Source organism: Mycteria americana, chromosome 11, assembly GCF_035582795.1.
Source record: "Mycteria americana isolate JAX WOST 10 ecotype Jacksonville Zoo and Gardens chromosome 11, USCA_MyAme_1.0, whole genome shotgun sequence".
Taxonomy (NCBI): domain Eukaryota; kingdom Metazoa; phylum Chordata; class Aves; order Ciconiiformes; family Ciconiidae; genus Mycteria; species Mycteria americana.
Genome location: NC_134375.1, coordinates 22,991,752 through 23,012,226, shown reverse-complemented (window position 1 = coordinate 23,012,226; position 20,475 = coordinate 22,991,752). Strand labels below are relative to the sequence as shown.

Sequence of the window (20,475 nt, the reverse complement as noted above, 5' to 3'; positions counted from 1 at the left end):
ACCAAACCCCGGCCCGGGGCACTTGCGTGACTGGCAAGTCCTGGATCCCCAGCAAACCCTGAACTTTGCACGCTAGACCGATCTGCCCTGCTGCTGCAGCCAGCACTGCGAGCACCGCAGTTGGCAGAGCAAGAGAAGTACTTTCCCTTGGTGTGCTTTCAGACCTGGAAGATTGTTGTTTAATTGCATGCATGATTGGAGAAGGTCATATAAAATCGGGGAACAAGAAACACCATCTCCCGTGGCGCTGGGAAAGGAAGGAGCGGTCACCCCAGGAGCAGCACGGCCAGAGCCAGCGCCTTGGACGGCTTTGCAGACGCTGTGCCCGGAGAAGCAGCACGGCAGGAAAAGCTTTCTGGACAAATCGCCTGAAGCATTTTCAGCTTCTCAATGACAGCCTTTGGGAAAGGGAATGAGATTGAACTTGCCGCCAACAAACTTGTTTTAAAACTCCTGGATAATTTTCAGTTTTAGATCCAGGGAGGAGGGGGGTGGAAGGAGTTCTAGTGAGCAGATTGCTGGCTCCCGTTATGGAAGCAAGCTTAATAAAATTCATAGAAATATTGGTGGTTCTGCTATGCTGTGCCAAGAATGTGTTAGAATAAAACCTTCTGAGCAGAAGGGAGAGATATAATGTCATCTTAGCCTTGATATGAAAGATCAGCGTTCATCTCCAGGAGCAGTAACTAACACATTCGCTTGCCTTCCCTCCAGAGCAGGGCTCTGCACAGCCTTGCTCGCACGGTTCCTCGCTGTCGCAGCCTTGTACGAACGGTACTGGGATGACCCTGGCTCGCAAAGAAGCGATATGATAAAAGCATAAAGAGGGAGGCATTTTTTCTTACTGGGGTTTTAATGACAACCCAGCGCAACACAGACCAGCTCAGTTTGCTCCACGGGAAAGCTACATCAAGTTACTTTGGATTTCAGACGACCAACCCCACGCTACCCTGAGCCCGTGAACCGGTGCGTCTGGCCCCGCCATAGCCATCCCCTCAGCTCCCTCTTTCCTAAGGCGCCGTCCCAAAGCCGTCCTCGTGTTTTGCCATACCCGCGCACAGAGCAGGACACGAAGCAGACCCACTGGCAGGGAGCTGCAGCCAGGAGGGAGCAGATCTCGCTTTCCAATCCTGCTCCCTTTCCCCTCGAGCTTGCTCTGATGGTAACAGGAGGAGGGAGAGGAAAGCTCTCACACTCGTTTCTCAGCGCTTATTTTGGGAACCGAGCAGCCAGACCCTTGGGACCAGAGCTAGCTCTCTGCCTGGGTACTGGTCCTCTTCCAAAGCTTTCTTTAGTCTCCTGAAATGCTCTTCAAACCTTGTCCTGAACTTGTAGGCTTACAAAGTTAACCACAACTAGGAAAAGTGAAAGGCATGTGCATGCCTGCCCCCTTCCCCAGATGCTGATCACGTATAGCTTGAAGCTCGTAGCGTGGCTTTGGCCTTAAGGGTCTGCATGTCTATAGCTGCCCCCAAACGTGGCTGCTGTTCCCTAATACTCTGCCTCTCTGCAGCCCTTGCCTTGGTTATTGCCAATACCCCACCTCCGATTTCCAACCTAAAACCCTAGAAACCACTTGCAACCCTAGAAAAGGAGTTCTCTGCCCTTCTCCTTCAGCACTTCTTCGAGGCAGGCAGCAACCCCGACCGAACCAGCGCCTTTATTCAAAACAGGCCCCAACGCTGACAAATGGTTTGCCAGTGTGGCCTCTCCTATCTTAATAAATTTGTTATGCCAAATCTGTTTTAGCTTAGAAGGTAAAACAAAAACCTGCTCTGCCAGCACCCCCACCCCCTGCGAGCAGAGAACCGAGCCAAGCCTTCCTTTCCCATCGCCAGCCCTAAGCCAGGTTTGTTCATCCCTGGGAGCTGAGCACAGACGCAATCCAGCTCCCCAGGCTGCGCCGGGCTTCGCCAGGCTGCCCACAGCAAGGGAGAGAAAAAACTCAGTGTCACCACGAGCAGACGAGTCTGTCAACACACACCGGCTGCGAGCTGTTACGTGGGAAGGTGCTGTCTCCGCCGTTTGACCATGACTACCAACAGAACAGCTCAAGCCTCTTCAAGAGCCTCGTGTTTTACTCCAGGCTCTCACAGCACAATGATACTCCTTGTAAGCACTGTTTATTGAGTCCCAAAAGCCTGATTAGCGCTTGAAGTTTTCCAAGCCCAGTCCCTCCCTTCAACAGCATTAGTCATTCAGATGCTATTAGGATACCCCCTTACCCCCCCCCCCCCCCCCCAAATTTGCATGTCCCTAGATGGAGCCACGGGGACAGGCTTGGATCCTCGTTCCCTGAATGCCAGCCACGCTCTGAAGTCAACAGGGGCCGCACACAGGCAGCTCAGTTGTTGTCACTGCGACTATTGCAGCCACCCAGACACACAAGAAGGCAAAAGAGAAAAAAAAGCATCTGTGTCCTCAGAGAAGAAAGGAAGGATTGCCCGGGCACTTCAGCAGACTTGAGGTTTTGGAGAAAACACATGCTTCAGAGGCTCCGTGAGTGCACTGAACAAGTCAGAGTAGTTAGGCACAGAGGCTGAGGAATCTCCATCCTTGGATTTAATGGACGGTCAGCAATGACAGAGGCACGGGGTGACAAGAAGAGAGGGAGCGACAACTTACTTGTCGGGGGCTGCCCAGAGCAACTTCCCGAGATAAACATCACCTCCCTGACGCGCCACCACCACGCTGACCAAGCCTGTGCCACGGTGCCGCTAATGACACGGAATAATCCTGGGAGAAAGGAGCCAGCAAAAACAAGCCGGTGCTTTACGCCCGTGTTCTGGCAGGACTGCACCCGCAGGTCACCGAGGGAGGACAGCAGTCACGCTTTCCTCGCTGCGTGGAAGCCGGGCGGTGCAGAGCCAGCCCTTGGCCTGGGTGCGGGAAAATAAGCTGAAGGAGCCCACCGAGTCCTTTCAGAAATAAAGCCACGCTGATGTTGTCACCTGGTAACAAAGAGGCCAGAGCAAGAACAGATATAGTGAAATATACTATTTTATTGCTGCACACATGCTTACACATTTCTTCTTAAATATACTGTTGCTCTGATAAATTTTACAATCTTCTCAATTCAACAAGTGGCTAGTAGTAAATGAAAAAGGACAGAGGCAACAGAACACAATAAGGACGCTGGCAACAGAAGAAAAATCAAAAGGTTTTTATTTTGTGATAAAATTATTTGCAGCAAGAATAAAGTTAATTCAAATCTAAGTTTTGACCTGGCTCATCTTAATTAGAGAGCTTGCCTGCATGCTGACCATCTGCTTACGCATGCTTTTTGATAGCCCTATTTTGCCAAAAGGGATGGGGGGGGTTAAAGGACCCCGAGTAATTGGACAATCTGACAGGGCTGACAGATGTGACCACTAAGTGCATGCAGACGGATGAGGCGTTTGCTTGGCAGCCCGTGTGGAACTGCGCTACTGGGGAGGCAGATCAAAAGGCCACACTGACCTTTCCTCCCACGTGTACAACGGCAGCCTCACTCGCTCCACGCTTACGGACGCAGGAATGGAATTATTCCAGAGCAGCCATATGGAAAATGCTTCCCAGCACCACTGCCCCTCCTCTGCCTTCCTCCTGCTTTGCCTACTACCCGTGTCCATTTTGCTTTAGCAGCTGAGGCATCTGCAGAGAAAAGCATTAGCACATTCCTCGGTAATCCTGTTTCTGCATCTCGTTCAGTACAAGCAGAAGGCAAAGGCCATGTTCTGTTCTCTGGTGGCTCCGTGCAAGCTTTGTGCAGGGCTGTCACAACCATTGCTGTGGAAAGCTGACTACTAAGATGTCAGACGCAGAATGTATGCAGGAGGAGCAGAGGGGATGTGATAAACTAAACATCCTGCTTATACGTTCAGTGTCATCTTCAGCCATATAGTGAAGAGAAATGCAGGGGAACTGAACCAGGTGGGTTAAGCTGTCGGTTGTTTCTGTAGCGGGCTTTCATGAGCCTGACACTCCACTGAGCAAGAAAACAGGCAGTTCTGCTTTCACCTTCTTTCTCCAAAATATATGGGACTTCATATTAAAGCTTTCTCAATAGCTCTTCCCCGCCTCAAGTCCACTGAGATGCCTTTATCAGTTCAAGTTGTGCTGGGCTCTTTGGTGGTCCTGTCAAAGCCACACCAAGCTTAGAGATGGACATGGAGGTACATTCCACAAATCACACACCACACACACAGCTCCTCTCCATGTCGCCACCCCAAACAGGAGCACGCTCCTGCTGCTCCCTGCTTCCACACAGCAACGCACCCCTGCAGGGACACATCCTCTTCCCTCGCCCTAATACGGCTGCAGAAAACAAACCACAAGAACTCCTTGCGCTTCCTCACAAGCATTTTGAAACACAAGAACTGAAGCACGCCCTGCTTGAATAGCCCTGCAGCCATCATCCCCTGCCCCAAAGAGACTTGTTCTGCAAGAAAAACCAGTTAAACACAGGTGACAAAGTGCACAAGCATCTGGGGTCCAGTTAAGTCAATGCACCTCATTCCTGCCCCACCAGCTCTGTCCCCAGCTTCTGTTAGTGCAATTCAGTCCTGACACATGATTTTGCCAAAATCCAGCTTCGCTCAAGTACAGCGGCCAAACCCCGGTGCCCCTCCTCACTGCAACCAAACCCAGCCTACCTAGTGCAAGTGGTGCCCAAAGCCTGCCCGCGTACACGCAAACAGCTTCAACTCATGCCAGATACAGGCAGATGCTCTGAGCAGGGGCAGTGAAGCTGCAGTTCTCACATGGTGTGGGAGCATCAGCCTCTTACCTGGTGAGATTAGCAAAGAAGAGAAACCCATCCTCCCAGTACATCCACACCTGAAGCAAGTCCCTGCCAAACGCTGGATCTCCAAACCCTTTCCTTATCCATGTGAAGCACCACTACCATTATAGAAAACAACACCCTGAAGATGTGGGGCATCTGTTCCCACCTCGAACACTAAAAGCACACCTGACATGGATTATTTCAAGCTTTTGCCTCACAAAGTGACCAAAATGACGATATGCATTAGTAACGGCACCACACTGCCTGTGCAAGATTCTCTGTGTGCTTCACACAACGCCTCTTCTCCCTCCCAACTCACAGCATGGCAAAGTATACCCGGCCTGTGCCTTGGCGACCGGAGACACTCATACCGTGCCATTCTGGAGATGAACAGCTCTGAGGGCAGCCTATTTGGGAAGGCAAGCTTTACGCCGGGGTATCGACTGCCGATTGGTGCCAAGGAGAAAGAACATTATTACCCTCATTAGGAGTCTAGGAAGACAACACGAGATAACACGACCTACTGCAGAACACAGATTCAAAAACATTCATTAGTACAAACAGTGAATTTCCTGGAGAACAATGAAGCTACAAGGCTCAAGGCTGAGCAAAGCCAGAAGGTCGACAAGTGGGACAGCTGCCCTGCGAGAGACCGAAAAGGCCCCTTTTCCTTTTAAAAAAGATTTCCCGTGACCCCTCTTCCCTGACCCACCAAGCAAGTCAGTTTTGCTCTACCACAATGGACAAAAAGAAAGGGAAAAGTGCTGTTTCCAAGAAGAAGGTGTTTCCTTCTCCTGTTAGGGAGAAAAGGGGTGCTCTCCCTTTTTTATGCATTGAAAGCTACTGCTTTCTAAGAACGGAAGGACTCTGGTCTCTACTGTATTCCCAAAGATGATTGTTCAGAAAGCAAAGCTTTTAAATTCTGAGCACTTCAAAGCAATGAAAAGCTAGGGAAGACCTGGAAATCACTTTGGTTTTTTTCATCTAAGAACTAGAATAGCAGGTGAAGACAGTGCCTTTCACATAGTCAAGTACTCCTGTGTCGCCGTTAGGGAAGCACTGCCCACCTTCGCCAATCTTATAATGCTGACAGTGAAAGAAAGGCCACCTCCTTTCCAATATACTTATTTGGAGAGTTTAATCCAGTTTTCTTCCTCTGCTGGTAGCAATTCAACAAATATCCTGGCATGAACCAGTTTCAGAGGTGTGTTGTTGGGCAACAGAACAGGATGGGTCCTAACACCAGGCACTAGCACGTCCCCCAGAACAGCTCCCTTACCACCCCCAGCAGCTTGCAGTCTCCTGTCCGCACTGTATTGTACAAAGCGGCAGCTACTAATTTGGGCTGAGCTTTGGGAGCTACTTCTGAAAGGAGAAACAAAAAACAAAATAAAACCAAACAGAAACCAGACATGCAAATGTCCAGACATAAATAAATTAAAAAGAAACCATGCCTGAAAGCGGATGGGAAGGAGGACAAAGGAGGGGAAGAGAGACATTCAGAGACTCGGATGTTCTTGCACTCCAAGCCAAGCCACTGGGGGCTACGCAGGCTGCATATGACAGGCAGGGTTTGCACACATCAGCACTCAAGCCCTATACTGGCCAGGAGGTTTTCCAGAGCTTCAAGTTTCTGGTTGGCTTCCTCAATGGCACTGTAAGTCTGCACGTTGCTGGTGATGTGGAAGCGGATGTCATCCACCAGAGGAATGGAGTCAGTCTCCTGCCGTTCCTCCACAGCCTCTGCATTCTCCTTCACAGCAGCCACAAACTCCTCCAACTCCACCAGCTGGACAGGGTGGAAAAGAGAACGATTAGGAAGAGAAGACGACAGGTAAAGGGACATAAAGGGTTGGGATAATGGGCTCGGCCACTGTTGAGGGATCCCACAGAAGAAAAAGGGAATGCTAAGGGTACATGGAGACCCAAATCTTCCTGTGTCTCCTACAGACACCACTTGGAGATCCTGCCATTCATCCTAAGGAGGTAGTAATACTCCAACAATAAATGGTCACAACTGTAAGCAATCTGCATCTCAAACAGCTCACTGTAATACCCACTAACTAAGCATCCATAGCTCTGGTATTGGGGCACATGAATATGCACAATATTCCCCTCCAGAAAGGCTCCTCAGCAGGAACCAGGAGATGCTGCCAGACGCTTCTGGGAAATGTCTTGCAACAGGCAAGACAGCGGGTGCTTGTGCCCAGTTCAGAACCAGGAGCCACAGATAACTATCCCCACCATGGCTCTCAGCCCCACCACCAACAGCCGACCAGCAGATCACAGCAAGGCAGCTGCTCTGTTCTGCACCCAGCCTGACAGAATCGGGTCACTCATGAATGATTTTGCATCAAGTTCCCCAGGAACATGTGGTGTGCTGAAGGGTGAGAGGCAGCTTCCGTCTGTCTGCGCTACCAAATTGTGCCTGGGCACGGCAGGTTGCTGAGCCCTGCTCTATGCTACACACGCTGCCAAAAATCTCTCCCTGTTGAGATGCATCCCTGTAGAGATGCACTGATGCACAGATGCACTGATGCATCTCTACAAGACGCTGGCAGCTGCTGATGTTTGAACAGCTGGGGTGGCTCCATTTGTGCCAACACCCTTAGGAAGGCACATTGCCAATGCTGGGTCCGAGGACTCCCACTCGGGCGGGAGAAGGGGAATGCAAGGGGAACACACAAGCAAAGCCCTATCTTGCCCAATGACTACTTGGGATATTCATTCAGCTTTCAAACCAAATCCCTTTTTCAGAAGCCAGAATCTGGGTGCATGCTGATGTGTCCATCATCCCCAAGCTATACACTGAACAAACTAACAGCCCCAGAATCATTTCCTTCACTGTTTTCACATGCCAAAAAGAATTTCACACCTTTCAAGCTGCAGGTGAAAATGTTACATTCCCACCTGAACTGTACAAGCCATTTATAAAGATCTGTCTCGGGATAAGAACACCCCATAGATTCTAGTTTATCCTTCCGTATGGCAACTTTCTCCATGAGTCCTGAAACTTCAAGCTATAATCACTCAGGATTACACTTAAATGGAGCCACATAAAGAAAACTTCAGTGTTAGATTCATTACTTCTGGCTGTTCAACGGCCAGATTTCCCCTGTGGAAATCCCTACTGTTAGATTTGTCATCCTGGAGGAGACCAGAGATCACACTGATTACTCCTTTCTATAGCGTTATGCCAGAAAGAACTCCCTCCAGCAAACGCTAAAATACATGTCCTGCACGGAGCTCCTCTGCACACCCCGTTGGGTTCTCCAGGCTGCAGCTGGTGTATTCAGGCAACACCGTTGTTGCTCTGGGCATGGTGGCTGAAAGCTCGGTGAAAGTCACCCACCCATGGCACTTGCAGAACTTTTTGGGCAGGTTTTTCACCCCACGGTCCACAGGGATGTGCTAGACAGCCACCAGCATCTGTCTTACTGCAGGGACATCAGGTACTGCCACACTCCTCATCCTCTGTCCTAAGTCACCATGTGCTTTGCTACTTAACCGCTGCTCATTTTCAGGAAGCACATTAAACCAGAGAGGGCAACCATTTATTACAGACCGAAGTGCAACCATTAAATCTGTTGTATCTATAGCTCACTGTGCAGTTAGATTTACAGGCACATGCGGTAAGCGCAGTGGGGAGTGTTTCTGCTACCTTCTCGATGATCTTTGCCATGTACTCCGTGCACTGGTCCTCCAGCCGGGTCAGCTGGAACAGCTTTGCAATCCTCCAGATGCTGACAATGTTGTCCTCATCAAGGATCTGAGCCAAGGTCCTGCCACAAAGGCGCTTGAGCCCAGGCAGCAGGTACATGTCTGCCACACACAGCACGTCGTAGGCGTTTTCCGGGGACAGCTGGCAATGGAAAGAGGGGAATTACTGTCCAGTCCTACCCACTGCATTTGTCTCTGGCAAACTGCCTTCTTCTCTTATGTCTTAGCAGAGATTCCCTAAAGTGTTGTGCGGTCCATTACCGGACAAGTGTTAACAGTACTATGGAGAGACAGGAGCTCAATATTCCAGGGCTAGGTCTTCCACTCAGTTACCACAGAGGAGTTTAAAACGCTGCAGAGGCAGCTTGCTCAGCACAAAGCAAGAGGTTTGCCATGCTGCAGCTAACCCCTCTAGCTAAGCACAAAGCAATGCTGAAGCACTGAAGTGCAGCCAAAAGCTGGCTGCTAAGAAATGTTCAATGTGGCAGTGGAAGGAGGTAGCTTTTACCAGAGGTACTGACAGCCCTTCAAAGAGACAAACGGAACAGGCCAGCAGAATAGAGCACCTTGTCCCCACTAGGACTTTTCCTCCCATTTTGTACTGCTGGACTTGCATTTTGTGAAAAAAGTGCAAAATTCTCTTAAGTTCCTTCCTCAAACTGGCTCTGCTAACTCAGCCAGCACAACCTCCCTGGCACAGGGATACATCCCAGGACAGAAAATTGCACTCCAAATACACTATAGGTGAGGCCCAACTAGGTTAGGAACAGACTCTGCACATCAAATACTGCTGGAGCTTTAACAGGCATTCAAACTGAACTAAATCCATGCACCAGATGCTGAAGCTTACACTGTTGTGAATGGCCTTTAACATTTTCAGTCTCTTGAGCTAGAAAACCACCCTCCCATTTCCCTCTTGGGTACTTTTGCTCTTTGCTAGTGATCTGAGGGTAAAAAATGCTGTAGATAATGCTGGTGACACCACCTCCAGCTTCACTCAGTCTCTTCCCCCTGGCTGGGCAAATCCTATTTTAGTCAGCCATCTGTGTCGCTAACCTGGAACTAGAGCCTCTCTCTGCACAGTTCTGTTCCTGCTAATGTGAAGTGCAAAGAGCACAGTTACCGACATCCATTTTAACAGCAAATCTGCAGGATGCAGCGTACCCTGGCTGTGGAGGAGGCGAGATCACCTGCATCTAGAGACCAAGCCACACTGGTCTAGATTGAGGAATGGTAACTCTGGTGCAGCACGGTCCGCTGCCCTGATAACTGCTCAGCAGCAAAACCACTGCTGTCCACATCTACACATGTGGCTGCTCACTCTGACGACTGCAAAAGGCTGATTATTTCTTCTCCTACAGCTGTCCACACCAGTGTTTGGCGAGACTGCTCACAGCAAACGTCTCAGCTGTGTAACACCCTGCAACAGCTGTGCAGAAGTATACAAGATGTATTAGAGGCATGCCGTGAAATCCATAGTACCAGGGGTGTAACAAAGCTCTTGGGGTTATTAATCAAGTGCTGCTTTGTCCTTTCATAAGCTCCAGGAACCTCATGAGTTGGAGGCGTTTGAATCAGTACTATTGATGGCAGCAGCTCCCAACTGCTTGATTAAGGACAAACCTGGCAAACACTCCTCCAAAAGCCCCCCTTGAGCCCACACAAGTATTCTGATCAGCAGCTTTCTTTCTGCCTGGAACCCTTTCTGTCCTCTGCACACACTCTTCCCTCCAACTGCAAGCGTTGTCATTACTACATGGCAGAGACACATAAATCCTTTGGAAAAAGAAACATGGAACTGGGAGTGCTGACACTTGGCTGGAGAAACCCAGGGCAGGGAGCACACTCCACACATAAGCGTGGAACTTGAGCTATATTCCTGTTTTCCTGACCATTTTTCCTGGTAGTTTTTCGTGACAGATGAATTCTCTGCAGAAGCTCATATCTTGGCTGCTCAGTTTGAAATCCAAGCTAGTTTCTGTGACAGCACCATTCTGCCTAGAAAACATATGAGCAAGACCCTTTCAACTCCTACACGTTGTTGGTCTGTCCTCCTGCTCCAAGTCCAGCCAGGGCAGCTGAGACACCCCTTGGAAAGGAATGGCTGGTTAGGAAACATCCTTCCTGTGAGCCATCACGAGGAGGGCAGGCAGACTGGAGAGGTGCAAGGCAACAGGGTCACGCTGCAGTGCAGCCACAAGGTCAGGAGGATGTTCACAACCCCAACAAGCTGCTTTCCCTCTCTGCCTGCCCTTTCCGCACATGGCTGAGGGAAGAGTGCAGACAAGTGAAGCATCTGCTCTCTGGCATACCAATGGCAATCCTGCCCTTGCTGCCTGCTAAATACATCTCTCCCTACCGCACATTCCCTGCTGCTACCCGGAGGTGAACAGATCAGCAGAAACAAGGTCACAGCTGCGTGCGCTCTCCGTATGTGGCACCTACCCCAGAGCACAAATACTGCTTGGGAGAAGCGACACTGGCAGGTGCAGCAGCGTCTCTGATCACTGCCCTAATGCCAGAACGCGTTCTGGCATCTCATAGCTAGACCTGCTGAAAGCATTTGCCACAAAACCAAAGCAGGAAGCTCCTTCAACGCTGAGATTTGCTGCGCCTTCCATTAGGCGGAACGCTATGAGGGTTAGGGCCATTTTGTTACTGCTTGCGATGCTGAGCACAGCAAGGCGTTGGTCTCCCAGTGGAGCCTTTGCCCATCCCAGCAATAAAAAACAGTGGAAATAATGACTTGCTACAAATGGAAAAGTGGGCTATGGTGCCAAGAGTAGATAAGCAGAATCTCTCAACCTTTCCACATCTCCAAATGTGCTCAATCTGCCACCTACTGGCAGTTGCTCACCTTATCCTTCCACAGCGCCCAAGAGGGAAATCTGCAAAGCCCTGCATTTATCACGCCAACATAAAACGTGCAATCTAATTTCCAAATTTTTGTTATGGGATGAAAGACTAGGAATTTGCTTCCCGAATGTCATGCACATAAACTAGATCCCTGCCTGGCTAACAGCAAGTCCCAGTATGTGGGTTCCTGAGACAGAAGTGAGGGAGCAGAGTAGGACAGTGGGTTTTAAGAAACCACACACACACACACCCACCCCCCTCCAGATACTGCAGGAAAACACAGCGGTGAACACCTCCAGAATTAACCAACAGAGGAGGAAAGGCTCCATGGCTGGCCTCACCTCTGTATCATCACTGTAGATGTAGTAGAGGACCCGGATGAAGATGTCTTCTGAGATGTTGTGGAGAGTCACCACAGGGATGCTGGGCTGTGTCTGCAGCTCCTCACTCTCACTGAAATGGTCTTCAAGAAGGGCTTTGAAATAATCACTGCGACCACAGAAAAATGCCTGGAGAGGGAAGAAAGACCAAAACACTAGCATCTTTATCATTGCACCAAGTCAAACAGCACTACCAACCAGCTGTCACAGCAGCTCAAAGATATTTTGGAAGTTCAGACTCTGTAACTCTGATTCTCCCTATATTTTGAAGCTGCATCTCCAACATTTTTCCATACCTTATTTCTATCCATGCTCACCCTCAGAACAAAAAAAAAAAAAAAAAAAAAAATTGTAAACTTAAGAGATTCAAAAGTAGCATGGCATTAGGGCAAGAGTTTGAGTTGAGGCTGGATCTCAAAATCCATTCTTAGTGCTGTTTATTTGCAGATCAAACATTCCCCTCTCCAGACACTGAACTCACAAGCTGGCAGTAGGAGATTTTGCAGCTGTGAATGTTGTAGCTGAATCCATAAATTTATCTCCTCACCTCTGCAAGAAAGGCAGGGTTTGCTGTTTTGTTAAATGTGTTAAATATAGTTTCCAGCTGCATTAAGACTTTTCGTTTTCCAGCTGATGAGGCAATGCTGCTTCTGCAGAGCGTATCCAGCACTGGATGAGTTGGGGAGACAGGTAGACTAGACTCATGGCAAAAAGGGAGGAGAATGAAGTATAGCACAAGCACATACCTTATGGCACAAAAAGTTGTAATCTGCCACCCGGAAACACACATCAGGACAACTGTTAAAGTTGTCAGTGCTGTCAAACGGCAACTCCCCAAAACCAACCTAGGAAGAGAAACCAGAAAACCCTACCTTTAACATTCATGCTTTAAACACACTCAGGGTCCCAAGTTTGGACTTCTTGGTCTTCCCAGAAGCAACCATCCATCCATTCCCTCACCACAGTGCAGAGCACCAGAGATGCTCCGAACACAGATTTCAATGTGAGGAAGTGGAGTCCTCGCACTCCTGATAGAGATATTTCTGGTACAAGTTACAGCTGCCTCCCTATCTGTGGAAACTCCCTGACCCTCCATACACCTCTGGAAAGCATTTCTGTGCCACCTAACAAGGCAGATATCCATTACATGGAGTAAACTTCACCTCCACGTGGTTATCATAAGCATACTAGAGCTTAGGACTAGCTCTTTACTGTGTAGATGTACCGGTAGATGTACTAACATATAGATTATAGACGTATACACCCATTTGAAATGGTTTGGCTACAACTACTGCCTCACTTGAATAACCCAACATTCCTAAAGCACATTTTAAATTTCTCATTTGATTTGCAGCCAAAGATAGTGTTGTTGCAGTATTAATACTCTAGTGAATTATTTTAACACCAACACACCTCCTCCCAGTCCCACATGCCAACAAAGACAGCACACACACACGCGAAAAAAAAAAAAATCTGTTGGCCTTATGTTATTTTAAAGTGACACTTCCAAATATTTTCACTTTCACCTTATCCTATATAGAGGGCAATTCAATTGTAGAAAAAAAAGTTTATATTCACAGTCATGTAACCAAGACAATTAATGTCTAGAAACAAAAGTTTCCCTTGGTTCTTGCTTTCCAAACACATGCCCCTGAGCTGCCTGTGCCGAGGAGTTTATTACCACTGTCTCTCATCCAGGGAAGTTACATCCCAAGTTTGCACCTGGGAAAACCCTGGCCTGACCGTGAAGATCAGTCTCCCAATCGCAGACTACCGAAGCACCATTTCCAACACGCCTGCCTCCATCCTAACTGAAAGCAACTGACTTTCAGCTTTACCGAGGAGCCAGATGACACCTCCCTCCCAAATTAAACAAAAGACACAGCCTGCAATACACTGGGTTGGTGCTCAGCCAAGCTCAGTTCACATGCAGCGGGGTTTCTCTCACAAAACAGGTTCTAGGATGTGGCAAGGCACCAAGCTGGCAAAAGCTCACACCACCACTGAACATGGCAATCTGGACCCATTTGCCAGGCTCTTTGTCTGTCCACAGCAACATTTGGCAGCTTCTCGTTCCTCATCACAGGAGAGTAAGCCCAGTGACATTCAAATTGTGCGCATGGCTGTCACAGTAACGCTGCCTCTCCATAGCACCTCTCCCCGTGAGTCCTTCCCCATCGGGGAACTCCTCTCCCAGAGGAGATGCAGCACTACAAGGAACACTCCCCACCTGATCTATTACCTGCTTTTTATACAGCTGTAACGCAACAAGCATCTCCAGCATCGAAGATGAGATCAAATTGTCTCAGTTGTAGATTCCCCAGGCTGCTCTTTTGCTGTTATCTGTGTCTCATGTTTCAAGGCAATGAACAAACGGCGGTCTGGGATCTGCAGCCGCACTCTCTGTGGCATCCCATTACAAACACTAGTAGCCATGATCCAACTGCCCACTCTGTTTCCCCACCCTATGCCCACAACTTCCATGTCCTCTCCTAGAAATTCTGACATAACTTTCAAGGCTACATCTTTGCAGGCACATTACAGGTAAAACAAACCTAGAAACAGGCTTTGATAAGACGCTACTCTTTGTAGCACAAGAATTTTAATTGAGACAAACTCCACATCTCCTATGTGCATCGCTTCTTTGCTCCCCTTTCATTGTCCAAAGGTAAATCTTTAAAAGGAATCCATCCCTCTGGAATGGACATGGGAGTTTTATTTGTCTCGGAGTTTGTCTCCTGAATTACAAACTCCTCTGGGCTCAGTTTCCTGCTTCTAGCCTTGCCTGCTCCCCACTCTGACACTCAGGTTTACAAGGTCATTTCCAATTCCTACTACAAAAGCAGGTTTATGTCTTTGTCCCTCCTATTCAGCATGAAGTGGCTTTGCAGAATTTTCCCTTTTACTCCCCTTTTAAGTCTCTACTACTTCTACTCTCCTCCCTTCTCATGCTTGAGGAATTTCATCTCCCTTTCAGGGTCTCCCCTGCAGAAAACTGGCTTATTCCTCCCACCCCGCATTCAGACAACCTCCTTAGCATACCCCTGTGCAGACAAAGCACAGCTGCCAAAGTTAAGTATGTTGCCCAGGAAGTCTAGCCTACGAGGTGCAAAACACATTCACAAAAAAACCACATTCACTGCAAAAAAACAGTCCAGCCTACAAGGTGCAAACACATTCACAATAACTCATTCACCATACAGAAATATTCTCAACACCTCTACAGCATAAGACTGCTTGAACATTCACAGGATCTTCCAGCCATCACATGTGGAGGACCACAATTTGCTATTAGCACTTAAATAGCAATGTTGCTGCAGGCAAAAATACACAAAACAAATCAGTGGCAGCAATTTGTACCTTGGCCAGATTATCTCAGCAAGAAAACTGTAAATAAATTACCACACAAAATACAGGGGTTAGTGATCCAAGAGAAGATTACCAGCCCATAACCAGATGCAAGTGGACTGGATTAAAAAAAAAAAAAAAAAAAATAATTGGAAGCGTGTTGTAAATAGTTCCGTTAATTTGCCTTTGCCAAATGGGCAAAGCAAATCACAGGAGTAACTGCCATGGACAACCACACTACACGGGCGTGGAGACAGACAAGATGGAACCAGCTACTGGTTTCCAACTGTTCTTTCTACGCATTACAAGATTTAGCTTTACCCCAAAAGTGACAAATGGTCACATTTTTTTGCAGCCACACCAAACGTCAATACAGATGGAGAGAACAGTATTTATTTCACGGCAAACTCTGATCCTTTGAAGTCTGATTTCATTTTGGTTTGGAAAATAAGATTTCAGTTAAAAGGTAATAAAAAACACACCTACAAGGAAATGATGTGCCTACAGTCTCATATACTGGAAGTCCTGGAGTCTCTAACTCAGAGGTCACCTGGCAGACACAAGATGAAGAGCTAGGCAGACAGACAATGGAAAGCCACGTGGTTTTTGACAGCTGCCTGGCTTTTGATGGTATTTTACTTAAATCTGTCACTGCTAAATTTTATCGCAACAAACCAAAGAAGCAGGTGGTGTGGTCAGAAAAATTCTGGCCATTACTAGTTTAAAACAAACTAGAGACAACCACCACACTTTTAAAAACAAACACTGAAAGAGGAAAAGGCTTTCAAGTATATACAGGAATGAGAAACAAGATGCCAAGATTATAAACGTGTTTAAGAGTGCAAAGAATAGATTGTTCTCACTCTAAAAACTCATAATGAACTGTGATTGGATATCAAATGATAATTATTGTTTTAGTCATATAACGTATTACTGAACTATGAAATTGGGATGCATAGAATTTTCTGCATCATTCAAGTATCAAAGACATTACATGCAAATTATTTGTTCATAGTTAAACAGAAAGTTGTGTATATCCCCATTTCATGTAATACGGCATTACATGACATGCAGCAGCTCCGAATCTCTTGCCAAATTCTGGAAATGCTGGCTTTTATCCAGAAGCCAAATACCTATTTTGTTCAGCATAGGCTGGGAAAAAAAAAATGTATGTATGTTTCTCTCGAGAACATGGATGTTTGTACGTGACTACTCAGCTGTCCCTGACATTTGAGGTTACATAGTTTGTAGACTATTCCTTGTATGGCATCAAACCCTGTAGGAAGGAGGATGTGCAATGCCTCTGTCCCAGAGCAAAGACGCCTAATTCACGGAATTTAACAATTTGTAAATATTAGGATGAGATATAAATGGCAATAGGATGAAGAGCTTTGTTCATATATTCTTTGTAAGTTAAGGGGAAAAAAAAAAGACCTAGAGAGAGGAAAAATGGGAATCTTTTAGAATTTACCAGACTTTAACAAAGCACCACGTTTGTGTATGGCATACAAATTCTCTAGTGAACAGGCGTGTACCCATGCCCTCTTCACCTTTACAGCCATAACAAGTCTAATGCTACTGTAACTGCCTTCGTTCTGATCTATGAACACAGCAAGAAAACCACAGCTCACAGAGGCATTCTCAGTGCTGTCAGATGATTATATTATTCCAAGTTTTGTATTTTCCATCCAGCTCCTATTCTGCATGAAAGAATTAAAAGGGAAGTGTTTCTAACCCTTGAGAAGAAAAGCTTAACCCAACAGGAGCGTGCCATCAAGGTCTGGGAACAAGCAATCAAACAGAAAGCACTCTTTATTTGTGAAGTGACTTAAAATTTATGTAAATCTCACTGTTTTGGGGCCCACAATCCTTTTTTTAGTTCTTGGGGAGGTAAATCTGAGGCTTACTTATAGTGTCACCTCCCTTTAAAGCCTGCAAACCTACAGAAAAGCATACTGAAAGCCATAAATAAATGCACAGTTATTGGAGGGAGGCAGGTTACATAGGAAAGATTTCTGCCTTAGTAGATGGAAACTTGATGGAGAAAAACTCCCTCTATAAAGTGCTCAGTACTCAGAGAAATATGTCTGCCAAAAGCCAGCACAAAACACGCTGGCTTATTAGAGGTAAGAAACCTTATCCATGCACACACACACACACACACACACTCTCTGCAGCAGGCAGGGCTATTCAGCAGGGGACAAAAAGAAAAAAGGCAATAAACTTTGCTACATCACACAGTCATACAACCTCTGGGCACAGCAGCCACCTAAAATGAGTTCACGTTATTAAATTCAGTGGTTGGTATGAGAGAGAGGAAAAAAAGGACAGACATAAGAGCAAAGTGAATCTACTGATATTACAGAAAACAACAGATGCAGGGAGAATGAAGACCACTAATATTTATCCTGTTGCCTGCAACTGGGAGCGAAGATCCACATATATGAGCCTAACTAATAATACTGATGGTGTTTTAACATAGTGATCATCAACCTGTGGTCTGTGGGCTATTTCTAAGGGTCAACAAGACGTAGTTATGAAAAGCAAATCTACTGCCAGTCAAGTTAAATTCGCTTCAGAGGGACTCACATTTCTGCTGGAAATATTTTCAGGGTTTGAAAGCACCTCTCCACTGCAGGGTGTCAGTTCCTAACAAGCAAGCCATCTTCCATCTAATATGTCCCTTTGGGTACAAATGCCTGCTGATAAAACATTTCTGATACTCAAGAAGGATGGCAGAGAGAAGGAAAAAGAGCTGGGGGCCAACTCTTGTCCCCTTGTCATCAACGGGGAAATCCCCACCAACCGTATAGCAAGGGTTTTGTTTACAGAAATCCCTACTGGAGGAAAAATCCAAGGGAAAGGACCAGCACTGACAGCCTCGTTAAACAATTTTACAGCATTTCCAAGCAATAAAAGGCTTTCAGCATTTGGAGCACCAGCAAACAAGCAAGCACTAAACTCAAATGGAAAAAATGCGACTGAACACACGTGAACACATATCGCAGCCCCACAGAGACCAGAAGTAGTATAAATGCTCCCTACCCGCAGTTCGGCTGGTAGGGCGCAGTCTGCTAGGAGAGCCAGATCTTCCTGCAGCCGGCAGTTACCTGTGGGCTCAATCGTCAGCACTTTCACACAGGTCCCTGGCTTGGAAGAAACTGGAAGAAGCAAAAAACAAAAGAGCAGAGATACCTAAATTCCTCTACAAACATTCTCTCCCATTTAGAGAAAAGACACGCACCCTAGGGAAAAATCAGTATTATTGCTGCTTAGCTTTTCCTGCAAAACACATGTGGTTCCTCTCTGTAAACATGCATACAGCACCCCTCAGTACAGCTGGTGAGCAGGGCTGGAAGGGGATGCATGTGGTGTTGCCTCTCCTCAAACCTCCACTTAATTCCTTGTGCTGGAATAGCAACCGTGGCAAACACAAAGTTGCCACAGGCATATCAAGCCCAACTTGCTCTCTGCAATCCTTGTCATCTGTCCTGGCTTTGGCTACACAGCACTATACCAGCTACTAGGAAGAAAATTAACCCTATCTCAGCTGAAACCAGGACATCTTCAATTATAGCTGAGGACCATTGATCAGGCTGCCCCTGATCCCTGCAGGAGCCACTCATACAATGTCTTTCCCAGCCGACCGCCCCTACCACTGACGGCGTCGCCTAAGGTGAAGCCTATGCCAGGGCATATTTAGTTAAAACAAAGCTGCTTCCATGCCTCTCTGCTCGGCCACGTGCTCTCATGGGTCCCATTTCAGTTGTGCCGTCCTAACTTCGCTCCAGGGAACAAAGGGATTTATTCTTGTTTAGGTAATAAATTCTCTGCACCCAAGTCTGTCCTCTACTCTCTATCTGTAGATCCCCAAAGCACAAAGACCCCCAAAACACCTAGACTCCTGAGCGTGCCTGGGTTGTTTGCAAACATTAAATAAGCATTGCTACCACCACCAAAGAGATCAAATAAACCAAACAGAGATGGCACCTTCATTTGCCTTTTTCAGACCTAGTGCGTCTTCCTGTCTTGCCCTACCAGCCTACACAATTAAACAGCCTGATAAAGGGGAAGCAAAATACACGATCTTGCTATGGTCTTGCTACGACCAAAGTTGCCGTGGAGCTCATTGAAGCCAACCCCGCTAACTTCAAACAAGCTGCAGCCCAAAGTACACCCAGCTACTGTGTTACGACATCGCTGCTATCACAGCCTTTCCTCTTTCTGGCCACCTCCCGCCCGCAGTTCACTACCCCAGGTTTGGTTTCAGCTCAGCATGCTTTGGGGTGAGGACTGAAGCATGTAAGACATTCAAGAGTCCCTGGCATATAGGGAAGCATGTGAAAAAACACAGAGCACCACTGGAAAATGCAAAGTTGTGGTGAGGAAGGCTCGAGACGCTGTTGGGAGCCAGAGAGACGCAGAGTTAACTTTCAAGGACAAAAGAGTTAAGCGGCCCCACACTGAAGCGTTCAGAAGAATTTCTGACAGGCATGATTCACCGCATTAAAACCCCTCACAGGTGAATCACGCCACCTTGAGACCTCATTTTTCCTGACATTTTGCACAGCATTACATGAGCTCCATCAGATGACTCCACTGGGCCGTGGGCGAAACGAGACCACGATGTCTCACAAAACAAGTTCTCCGCCCCCTCCTCCACGTTAACTGCTGCACTCTTCAGATATGCCACCACTGTACCTCAAATAGGCTGAATATCCCAGAAAGATACTGGAAAGGGAAGGATAATTTACCAATACAAGACAGTCAGGTACCATCATTGCTACACACGGAGCTACACCAGCAAGGAAACAGGCTGCTCTATTAGCGCTAAACGGTACCATCAGATAGATGACTTCCAGGGTAAATAAGCCAAGAGAAGACCTGGCACCAACACAAACAAGACTGAGTGCATTTTCTCAAAGAGCCCTGTCCACTTATAGACCAGCGTGAGAGAAGGAAATTTCTCACTGGGCAATTAGAAACTCTTTACGGCAGAGAGAATCATTTATATTTCTGTAGGGCCTATTATAACAGTCGCTGAATCGATCAGGCTCTGTAAGCGCTAATGGACCCAGCAGGTTTTAAGCAGTAGTCAAGAGAAAGAGTTCTTCTCTTGGGATCTACAAAGCGTCTATGCACTTTCATAGTGACATGAAAGAACAGTGATTTGTCTGAGAAGCACATCTACCATGAGACATTTCAGACACTGCATCTCTCAAACCCAAGAGCGCAGCACTTGGTATCACAAGCAACTCTCTCCTAACAGAAACAATAAAAATCAAAGTGACAGAACAGGAATAACCTGTTGGCTGCAAGCAAGCAGCAGGGACCATCACCTTCTTGCAAGAAGCAGGAATGAAAGGGTTTCTGAAGAGAGCAACATAAAAAATGCAAGGAGCTGGA

At 47.2% G+C, this 20,475-nt stretch overlaps 1 protein-coding gene across 3 annotated transcripts in view; it reads right to left on the bottom strand.

The window, feature by feature from the left end:
• Positions 1 to 3,147: 3,147 nt before the first annotated feature.
• Positions 3,148 to 20,475, bottom strand: part of ABTB1 (ankyrin repeat and BTB domain containing 1) — a 28,852-nt gene continuing 11,524 nt past the window's right edge. For all 3 annotated transcript variants that reach the window (XM_075513814.1, XM_075513815.1, XM_075513816.1), the window contains 5 exons: positions 18,115 to 18,230; positions 12,468 to 12,566; positions 11,683 to 11,850; positions 8,427 to 8,627; positions 3,148 to 6,554 (listed from right to left, as the gene is read on the bottom strand). In XM_075513814.1, the coding sequence (XP_075369929.1) occupies positions 6,348 to 6,554; positions 8,427 to 8,627; positions 11,683 to 11,850; positions 12,468 to 12,566; positions 18,115 to 18,230 (791 nt within the window). In that variant the 3' untranslated portion in view covers positions 3,148 to 6,347. The remainder of the gene's footprint in view (positions 6,555 to 8,426; positions 8,628 to 11,682; positions 11,851 to 12,467; positions 12,567 to 18,114; positions 18,231 to 20,475) is intronic.